This window comes from Lactuca virosa, chromosome 2 (assembly GCF_052849685.1).
Source record: "Lactuca virosa cultivar CGN04683 chromosome 2, Lactuca_virosa_CGN04683_v6, whole genome shotgun sequence".
In the NCBI taxonomy this organism is placed as follows: Eukaryota; Viridiplantae; Streptophyta; class Magnoliopsida; order Asterales; family Asteraceae; genus Lactuca; species Lactuca virosa.
Genome location: NC_136427.1, coordinates 299741938 through 299753441, shown reverse-complemented (window position 1 = coordinate 299753441; position 11504 = coordinate 299741938). Strand labels below are relative to the sequence as shown.

The following is an 11504-nucleotide window of genomic DNA, read 5'->3' as shown; positions in this document are numbered from 1 at the left end:
GGCGGTGGTGGTGGTGATGGCGGTGGCGGCAGTGGTGGTGGTGGTGGTGATGGTGATGGTGATGGTAGGTCGGTGATTGTGGTAGTGGTGTTGGGTGGGTAGGTGTGTCTGTGTAAGTGCTTGTGTGTATGTGTGTTTGTGGGGTGGGGTAGGTGTGGGTTTGTGTGTGTGTGTGTGTGTGTTTGTGGGGGATTGGGTGGGGGTGGGGATGGGTGTGTGTGTGTTTGGGGGTAGGGGTGGGTGTTTGTTTATGTGTGTGTGTGTGGTGTATGTGTGTGTATGTGTGTTTGTGGAGGTGAGGGTGGCTTTGTGTTTGTGTGTGTGTGTTTGTGGGTGTGTGTGTGTGTGTGTGTGTTTGGGTGGGTGGGGGTTGGGGTAGGTGTATGTTTGTAGGGGTGGGCTTAGGAGTGGGTGGGTGTAGGTAGGTAGGGGTGTGGTGGGTTGGAGGTGTAGAGGTGGGGGTAGGTAGAGATGGGAGTGAGTGTGTGTTTATATTTTAGAAAACATTTGGAATTAGAAAAATGTGGAAAACAATAATTATTGGTTTTCCAAATATTTCCAACTTCTTTGTAATTTTGGAAAACAGAAAATTTTCATTTTCCGTGAAAAATAGACGAACTAAACGCGTTTTCAAAATTCTCATTTTTCTTGGAAAATTTTTCCGAAAAACGGCCCATTTTTTCGCAACTAAACGCACCCTAAATATTCATCTCCTACATTTTAGAAAGATGGAGTGAAGGAACCTCATATACGAAAACCACGTCTTGAAGGAATCCTTGAGTGGAAAAGATTCAGCGAAATGATTACTACGTATAAGTTTTGAAACAAATCCAAACACATATGATATATGGTATTATAACATTTTTACTGTACTCTATTATCATACTAGGTTATAATCCGTGCAATCCACAGTTGACAAAGTAAAATAACATATAAAATATAAAAATTATAATCATTAATCATAAATTTGCATGCATATATTTTTAAAAATATCTAAGATCTGGTTTTCAGTCTTCTTGCTAATGGGACATTATTCGAGCAACTTGATACGCATAAAAGAGGAAGAGACATGCTTGCAGCGAGAATAGAGGAATGAGATTTGGATGTAGTGATTTCCCAAGAGTTAGGGTCGATCCGTAAAATAAAACGAAATCTTGGTCATCTTCTCTATCTAATGAATGGGGAGTCCGCTTTAAAATCGTCCGCCTTTTTTTTTTTTTTTTTTTTTAGGCATTGAACCCGTATACCGTTCACCAACACTCACGGACACTCCCCCCGGGCTGGGAAACTTCCAACCTTCTATACTGAATTGAATCTTGATTTTAAGGAAGACATGACTATGATAATGAATGTAGTATGATTATACAAAGAGGATAAACTCTATCAACCTATGTTGATTTTATGGGATGATGGTTATCAAAATGAATTGAATCATTATGCGTATTTAGGTGGGAAAATAAAAAAGGGGTATGTGTCTTAAAAAATATTCTTTTGTTATAAAATAATATTGTACTTCGAATGTACAATGCTATAATCGAAAAGCCTTTTCCATTTAGTCAATTTACATACAACAGGAAGAAAACTACACAACCGCAAATGCTTGTAATTATTTCTTATACTCACAAATTGGCACAAAGAGAAAACAATATCTATTTATACATCAGTGAGTAATCTAATAATCAAGACAATGTTACTTCCTTTTTCTTTTTTATCAAAATATATAAAACCCAAACAAAACTAAGACAATTAAACAATTACAAAGCTATAAATGTACATTTTTAAAAATCAAGAGCCAAAATGATTTTGAATAACTAATACTATGAGCATTTTGTCTTCAGACGTTTTAAATTGGATGATATTTTTTATTATAACAAATATTTTTTTTATTATAACTAATCAAAAATTGGAATATTGCATTAAATAGATTTTTTAAAGGAGGAAAAATAAATAGACAAACAACCATATAATTTTTTTTTGAAAATTGGCTGTATTGAAAAATATTGAAAGCTTTTACCTTAAATAGATAACACATGCAAACAAAAATATAATACAAATGATGAAAAGTGAAGGACTTTTACCATATCTATCACCTGCCCAAAATAACATATAATATAGAAACCAACTTCTACAGGTACCTTGTAGTAGTTCCCTTAACAACTACCTGTATATGCACAAAAAACATGTCTCGCAATGGCTGAGAAAGAAATTTGGATAAACTTTTCAAAAGTACAATGCTTTTAGATTGTAGTCCATGACTAAATTCTAAATTGCTAATGAATAGACCTAGACACCAGCACCTAGATGGTAGTTCATGGCTAAAGACACATTTTTCCACTTTCCATTAAAATTACAACTTTATACACCTGCACAAATGGACAAATTGGCAAATCTTCCATTTATCTTGGTTTTTCCTTTACAATCTCCCAAATATTGTATTAAGTACAAAATTGCATAACTACACCCACATGATTAGAGTTCTATAAAGGTCAGATCTTCCATTCAGCCTGGTTTTCCCTTCCATTCATCATATATTTTGTTAGGCCTCTATCCTAATCGACTGGAATCACTCATCTCAGTGTTCATCAATACAACATCTATTTCATTTTTTGGTATTAAATAATTAAGTAGATTAACATAAAATGGTGTTATAAATCAAAGAAAATTAGCATATCTCCATTGCTTCTTTATATATTTATGAACAATTTTATACTTTTGACATTCGATACTCATATCATACTTATATGATTTTATATTTGTACTATAGCATCCTACTTTCATTACATAATATTACATTATTCTATTTTTATTTTTTTTTCTTATTAATGCATTATGCTATTAAAAATCAATTCAAACATAGCATTGTACTTTCAATTCCTTTTTCTCCTTAGGACATTACACTTTAAAAGATCAACAATTTTTTATTTGGATGACGTTACTATAATTGGGTAGATTATCTTAAGGTAAAATTTTGACAAAGAAAAAAAAATAAAAGAATGATGTAATGTAGACATATATGCAAAAATATATTATTGTTTTTTTTTTTGCAATTACACCTACAAATCTACAATGTATATAATGCTCGCAAGTGTAGTATATAGAACACATACCATAAGGCCGGTACCCAAAAAATCAAGGAGCTCATTCTCACCAGACAATTCGATATAGTTGGTGACGACCAAGTTGCAACCAAAGTCATTTGGCACACAAATCAAAATTTAATCAAGTAGTATTGTTAATGATTGGATATAACATAAAAAAATTCATAAACTTTATGATCAGTACCATACACAAAAGCAGGACATGTGTTATTATTTAAATGCACTATTTTAAGTTCCACCATTTAAATTTAGAATCGACAATAAAAGATTACAAGTTAAAAGTTTAACATAAAACACAAAACAACATATTTCAATATGACAATATCTCAAATGAAACATAATTTTACGTGAACGCAAAGTAAAGCTTCTCAGTTTAACTTTTTAGTTATTAGTTGAGCATTATAAACTTCTTGAAGCTCCATCATTTGTTGTTTACAGAGTTAGAATATCATTATTGATTATAGCTATTCAACAGAGATTAGAAAACAATTGTGAATTATATGCTAGATTATACATTTGCCCTGGATTTATAATCAAGTTCCATACACTATTTTTTCAACCATTCATCTATCAAAATCAAAGTAAACAAAAAAGATCACACAAATAATATCTACTTGTTTTAACTTTATGGTTATTAAACCACTGAATAAATATCTGATCAACTTAAAATCAGTTTTTAAGAAAAGCTACAAAAAACCAACCATGAGAAACCGAGAAATACATGATGAAAAAAAAACCATGAGAAATGTGGAAAGAGAGTGATGTTGAAGAAACGTATGAGAGAACCTTTCTTAGAAATTTGAAGTCCCCGAATCATTGCCAAAATTAGAAAAAAAACATACAATATTCAGTTCAAATATCACATCGAGGGGTGGAGAAAAATAGCACAATAATGAAATTGGGAAAAGAAGAAACCACCTTAAGATTCAACATCAGCAGAGACCAACAGCAATAGAGACCGGGTAAACTGTGGTTAGAGGAAGAAAAAAACACCAACTCTATAAAATCTAAAATCGCGGACATGACCTCTTGTACCCTTTAGCAATTATATATAGCGATGAGAGAGTGCCTGGTTTTGTCGAAGGATTCAAACAGAAACAAAACCCATCAATCTATTAAAGCACATTAGGGCTCAACATTAAAGCCATATAATCAGATAAATAGAAACAAAAATCAAAGTGAAATTGAAAAAGAATTAACCACTACCTTTACCTCACGGACTAATTCTTCAACACGGAAATATAAAGGAAGGAGTTAGGATAGTTTATTTTGAGCTAGATTTAGGAGATGCTATGAGAAGGGAAAATCTGTCTAATTCAAATTCAAATCAATAGATGATTACTTAGCTGATTTATTGGGATAACAACAACGTTTTTAAAGTTTGAATGCTGATTTTTTGGGATGACAATATCAGAGGAAGAACAAATGAGCGGGAATACAAAAATAAGGTGAACAAAAAGTGTGACACGTGACAAATATGAAGTCTAAAAAAATGACAAGTGGCAACTATAGGAGTCTTTTATTAAGAATGGAGATTATCATATTTTAAAAAGAGGTAGTGGAAAAGAAATTGGTCGTTGCCATAAGATTTATCATTATTCTTATTATATAATATTTCAAAAATTAAAAATACAGTGGACGAGATTCCAAATGCAGATGATTGGCCTGATAACGTTTTCCGTGAATATTCTCAATTTACTAAACTAATAAAGAGCCTAGATCATCTTGAAGGTTCTTTTTGGCATAATTTCGCTAAGGGGTTGGCTAAATGAACACCCAATTTTACCATTTAAACACCCTATATAATTTTTAAGATTTTTTCATTGGTAAAAATTACATTGTTTTTTGAAAAAGATGATTAAAAATAGTTACCTATTGGCTGACTTTTGATAAGGCTGAAGGGTGTGGGCGCGGTCTAGGACCGCGGTTTGTGCCACGTCAACCGCGAACACCGCTCCCAGGTCGCGGTCTTGGCCGCACTGCGGCTAGAAACTACCGCGTGCTGTGATTGGTCCTTGGGTTTTGACTGCTTTTTTGACCGTTGACCATATCTCTACTCCTTTTCTCTATTTTGTTTTTGAAAAATGTCATATTCCAAATGACCCAGCAAAGAAAAAACACCAGTCAGAAACACCAACATCCCAATACCTTCATTTGATCAACCGATTTTCTCACCTCCGTATTACCACTACGGCGGTATGTTTCCGTATTTTCCACAATGACCAGCGCAACCACTACCACAAACACCACCACTACCACAACCCGACCCAGATTTTAATCCATTTGATTTTTTGTCTCAACCCGAGTTTGTTCAATAAACACAAACACAACCAGAAACGGTCGTTTCTGATTCTGAACCGGAATTCGTTACAGAAAGTCAGCCCACTCGAGCAGCAACTAAAAGAAAAGAGAAGGCGAAGGCTAGATGTTGGGAACCTTTGGAAGCGTTAGTGTTGGCACAATCTTGGATCGATATTTCAGAAGATGCGACGGTTGGAAAAGACCAAAAGCATGACCGCTTTTGGATTCGCGTTTTACACAGGTTCCATAAAGGAATGAACCGTGGAGAATACCGTTCAAAACATCAAGTGTACTCCAAATGGGGGAAGATGAACAAGGAAGTCATGTTGTTTAATGACTTGTGGAACAACATGAAACGTCAATGGAAAAATGGAGAAAGCGATGAAGTGATTTTGAAGAAAACGTTGAAAGTGTATCAAAAAGAAAATCTGAAGGCTTTCAAGTTTCTTGAAGTTTGGAATTTTTTGAAAGATAACAGGAAATGGCTGAGTAACAAAACATCAGACAAGCATATCGACAGTGGTTCAAAACGCAGCAGAACATCTGAGTCCGACCACACTACATCAGATGCTCGTGTTCAATTTGATCTGAACGAAGATGAACCTGTTCTAGTTTCACCACCTTCCCGACCAATGGGAAGAGACAAAGCAAAAAACAAAGGCAAAGGCAAAGCGTCGGATTCAGATGATTTGAAAGAAATGAGAGCCGACATGAAGGGTATAAAAGACAGAATGGACAAGATTTTGCAAATTGCTTCTGAAAGAGAGCTTCGGAAACAAAGGGAGAGCGACATGCGAATACTAGCGACGGACACGTCGAATATGACCGGGGCCGAGCTTGAAGTGGTTTTGGCGATGAAGGAGGAAGTGAAAAAACGTTAAATCAATCGTGGCTAATTTCTAGTTTTTTTTCAAGTTTTTTAATCGTTTGGTGTGTGTGTGTGTGTTTTTTTTTTTTTTTTTTTTTTTTTTTTTTTTTTTTAAGTTGTAGGTTTTATGTTTCTAATTTGTTTTTCTAAATTTTTAGGTTTTTTTTAAGTTAAGTAATGTATGGTATTTGTATTTTTAATTAATGAAATACTATCTTTTTAAAATTATGTTTTTTTTATTAAAAAAATAAGTTTTATTAAATTAAAATAGTTAACAAAAAAAACAAAAATAAATAAAATAAAATAAAAGTGTGGCACCACCCCTTGGTGTGACAAGAAACCACACTTGTGTGGTAAAAAATGACATGACGCTTATGTGGCGGGGGAGGGAGTGCGGTTTCGGTGGCACCACTCCCTTCGGCCTAAAAAACTTTATAAGGTGTCTTAATAGCATCACCTTTTTGCTAAAGTGATTGATGAGTATTTTTGCTAAAGTGATTGATGAGTAGTAGGCCTGACAATCGTGTCGTGTTCGGGTTGGCGTGTCGCGGGTTGGCGGGTTGGCGGGTCAAAATATGTCAACCCAAACACGACCCATTTAAATATACAGGTCACGGGTTGGCGGGTCACGAGTTGGCGGGTTTGGAACATAAACCCATATATGACCCACCAACCCATTTATTTATACGGGTTCACAAGTTAGCGGGTTCGTGGGTCAGATTTGGGTTCGTAGGTCCAAATTTTAGATATTTAAGTCTTAAACATCCAAATAAAAATTACAAACATTCATAGAAACATGTTACAGACTTAGTCTTATAGGTTACGACTTATGACCTTAGACCATCCACCACGAGTAATAATGTCAAAACAATCAAATGGTCTATGAATAAATGGTATATATTATATAATACTTATTAAATATTAAAATTTGATACATAAATACATTTAAAAATATAATAATTTTTTTATTAAGAATATAAACGGGTTGGCGGGTCAACCCGTTTATTTTTTGAGAAACCCATATATGACCCGTTTAATAAACAGGTTGGCGGGTTGGCGGGTTGAAAAACTCAACCCAAACCCATTTATTTCGTGTCGTGTCGTGGGTCGTGTTGCGTGTCGTGTCGAGAATTGTCAGCCCTAATGAGTAGCCCTATAATCTCTAACGTTCTTAAACAACATTAAAATGTGAAACGTGTAAAAAAATAAAGTTCGAGGGCTTTTTAATGATTGTAGGTTTTACGAAATGTATTATTTAATGATTTCTAATCGAAGACCAGCTGTTGCTGTATTTACATTTTATTTTGAATCAATAATTAAATTGTATATAAAATATTGCGTTTAGTCGTATCAACAAGCAAATAAAAAATAAATATATCATATTTATTTCATAATAAACAAATAATAGAAGTAAAATGAATACGTGGGAACTGCTTCACTATTCTCTATATGTACACTAAACACCTCACCATCTTTTTTTTCTTTTTCTTTTCTTTTAGAAAGGGGTGTTGGATAATACTAAACGATACATAACGGCTATTCGTGGCACCTTTGAGTTTTCCATAGTTAGTAAACACCGTTAAATCCTATCAGATAACCATACAACCCGACGAAAAGCCAACACCGGGATAAGGTGATAACGGAGGCACCTCGAATATACCCTTTCCGTTACCGTCACCGTCACCAAAATCCCAAACCGTCGTCCAGCATGACGGCGTTAGCGGCCCAATTGCGGCGTCAGTCGTCTTAACACCGCTGGACTCCGCCATCACCATTTCTGTCTCCATCTCCTTTTTCACTTCTTTCCGACTTTCTCTCTCCTCCACCTCAGCCTCTCTGGCCACCCTTTTACGCCCGTTACTCTTCACCACCGGCATCTCTGCCGCCGCATTTAAATTCCCGATTTCAAGCGGAAAATTTAATATTGCCTTACTACCGCGAAGCTTAAACGCCGCCCTGTCGTACGCCTTCGCCGCCTCCACCGCGGTGTCGAACGTCCCAAGCCAAACCCTTGTGCCTTTCTTGTTCGGATCACGAATCTCCGCTGCGAACTTCCCCCAAGGACGTTGTCTCACTCCTCTGTAATGTCTCCTCTCCTCAACACCCTCCACCTTCTCCGCCACCACAGTTTTCTTGATCACCGGTGGAGGAAACGGAATCGATATGTTTAGCGACGGTTTTCTTTCATTAAAACTATTCCCACTAACACTACCACCACCGCCAGTCTGTTTCCATGGATTTTTACAGAACGCGGGTTCACGCATCACGTTAAATTCAAATTGTTCATCAGAAACGGAGTTGCTGAAAGGTTCAAAAACAGGGGATGAAGACGAACAAGAAGATGAATTACTGGATGAAATTTGAGGAAAAAGAAAATCAGAAGTCTGGACACTGTGTGAATCATTATCGGGGAGACCAGAGTAAGTTTGAAGGAAGGATAGATCATCAATTAGAAGGTGGTGACGGATGAGGTCTAAAGCTGAAGATTGATCAGGGGACGCCATTGATGAGCAGAAGTGAAGAAGATTAAAGAGATGGGTTTATTGAATCGAAGGAATCCTTGAGTGGAAAAGATGGAGTGAAATGGGAGTGATATATATAACGTAAGAATGGACACTGGATAGACTTTGACTACCAAAGAAATAAGAGAAGATAGAGACATGTACATTGAGGAGGGAGAGAGGGGGGTTCGCCGATGGTGAGAGGAAGCATCAGTTGATTTGTGACGATGACGCAAATTCAACACTCATTATATTTATTTCATTATTTTACAATTTAGTCCCTAAGCTTCAAAAAACTATCACCAATTTCCTATCTTCCACTTAATTTGGTTGGTAGCGATTTCAAAACCTTTTTCTTATGCTGTCAATTATCATAGAAGCCTTTTTCCAAACTTTTAACATATAAATAATATTTTTATAGAAAAAATCAACCTAATGAATAGTTCTTATAGGAAGTAGCAAGACCCGTTAGTATTTATAGGTTATCTTTGTCTTAAACAAACCTCTATTCATGTATGAAAAGAAATTGATCAAAATTATTCTACTTTTTGCTTAAAACTTTATAAAACATGATCCGTTCAAAACCTAACATATTCAAAATATTGAATATTGTTGCTCCTTAATTTATAAATATAATTGATCTTGGATATGTTCAGTGTAGACAATTTATCTTTATTGTCAGAACTCTCCTATCCGTTACAGAAAAGATGCATAAAAAGGAAGTTTGAGGACTAAATCTACAACAAATAAGATAAAAGGAAGTTTGAGGACTAAATCTACAACAAATAAGATGTTGGCGGTAAAAAATTATAATTATAATTTGTATGTGTCGTCTTCTATCCTTTTTTTTTTCTCCCTTCCCAGTTTCTACTGTACGACCGCAATCCCCACTCTTTTTTCTTTTTCCAACCATTGTTTAAAAACTTGTACCATATGCGATTTAAATTGTGTATATGTTTAGAGTGCGTTTGTTATGAAATTTTTTTCAGTTTTCAATAAAAATTTTCCAAAAAAAACCAGAAATTTTGAAAACGTTGGTTCAGTTTTCCAAAATTTTTCAAGAAAATGAAAATTTTCAGTTATCAAATAGTATGTAAATTAGAAAAGTGATTTTTACAGTTTTCCAAAGTTTTTCAAATTTCTAAGATAGAAAATGAAAACTCTTCCGGTTTCAATCAAACGCGTTTTCTAAAATTTTCATTAAAAATTGAAAGCGAAAACTCAACTATATTCTCTGAAAACATAACCAAACGCACCCTTAACCTCTCCAAATTGTGTGGAGTTTAGGCCATCGGGTATGGCCGACTTTGTGACGCATGAACACCGCCCCTAGCTAGAGTAAATGTGATGCGGATTGATGCTAGTCACGGATGCTTACGAGCAATGTGATTGGTTATTCGATTTTTGACCGTTTATATCCATTCCTTTTTTACCGATTACATTTATTATAAAAAAAAACTTTTCTTTTTAGAATTAAAACATCACCTATATATACAAACACAATACACATCAAATATCTTACAACAAATACACTCGACAATAACAATATGAATAATTTTTTGGGTGTCATTTCTTCCTTTTCATCCGATGATGATGAGTTGATTATGCACACGTTGTTGTCCACAGCACACGATATTGTGCGTCAAAGAGGCGAAAGTTCAAATGTCGAGAAAAAACGTAGAAAGTCTATCAATCAGGATCGTATCGCGGCAAACGAACTTTTGGTACGTGATTTCTTTACCACTGATAGTTTATATGACCTATCGAAATTTGAAGATCGTTTTCGTATTAGTAGAAATTTATTCCTACGTATATCTAGAGATTTGGAAAACAATTATAAGTTTTTTCAATTGAGATGAAATGCTAGAAGTAAACGTGGTCTTACTACATTTCAAAAATGCACAACAACTCTTAGACAATTGGCGTACGACATAGCCGCAGACGTTTCAGATGAATATTTGAAAATGTCTTCGAGGACCGGTCGAAAATGCACATATCTTTTTTGTGAGTATGTTATAGAGCTTTACGATGACATATACTTGCGAAATCCAACTAGAAGTGATGTGGAACAATTATATGCCGCACATAAGGCTAAACATGGATTTCCAAGAATGTTAGATAGCCTTGATTGTACACATTGGGTGTGGGAAAATTGACCCAATGCATGGCGATGGCAATTCACGCGAGGTGATCATGGTGTGCCTACTATTATACTAGAAGCAGTTGTTTCACATGACCTCTGGTTTTGGCATGCATTTTTTGATATGGCAGAGTCAAACAACGACTTGAATGTGCTTGGAGCATCTCCGTTATTTAACGACATTTTGCAGGATAAAGCACCAAACATGTCATACGTTATAAATGGACACGAATACAATTATGGATATTACCTTGGCGATGGGATATATCCAGAGTTTTCTGAAGTTCAAATGCTTCATGAAACTCAAAAGCTTTCTCAAGTTCAGGAGTCATAGTTGCAAGCATGATGCAAGCTACTTCGGTTGAATCATTAACATGTTTTGCCCGAGAATCTTTCAATGCTTTGGCAGCATTAGCTGGGAGCTCTTTTGGGATAAGTTCATCAAGGACATAGTCCTTTTTCTCAAGCTTGAGGACAATTCTCAGTTGTCTGAACCAATCAAGAAAGTTGGGTCTACTTAGTTTTTCTTTTTCGAGGATGGATCGGATGGTGAGTGATGAGGTGGTTACAGTTGGGGTAGTCATCTACAAAATAAT

At 35.2% G+C, this 11504-nt stretch overlaps 1 protein-coding gene across 1 annotated transcript; it reads right to left on the bottom strand.

The window, feature by feature from the left end:
• Positions 1-7629: 7629 nt before the first annotated feature.
• On the bottom strand, positions 7630-8929 carry LOC145161506 (ethylene-responsive transcription factor 5-like). Its single transcript, XM_079081048.1, has one exon. The coding sequence runs from the start codon at positions 8769-8771 to the stop codon at positions 7857-7859; it is 915 nt and encodes a 304-aa protein (XP_078937174.1). The 5' UTR covers positions 8772-8929; the 3' UTR covers positions 7630-7856.
• Positions 8930-11504: the final 2575 nt, after the last annotated feature.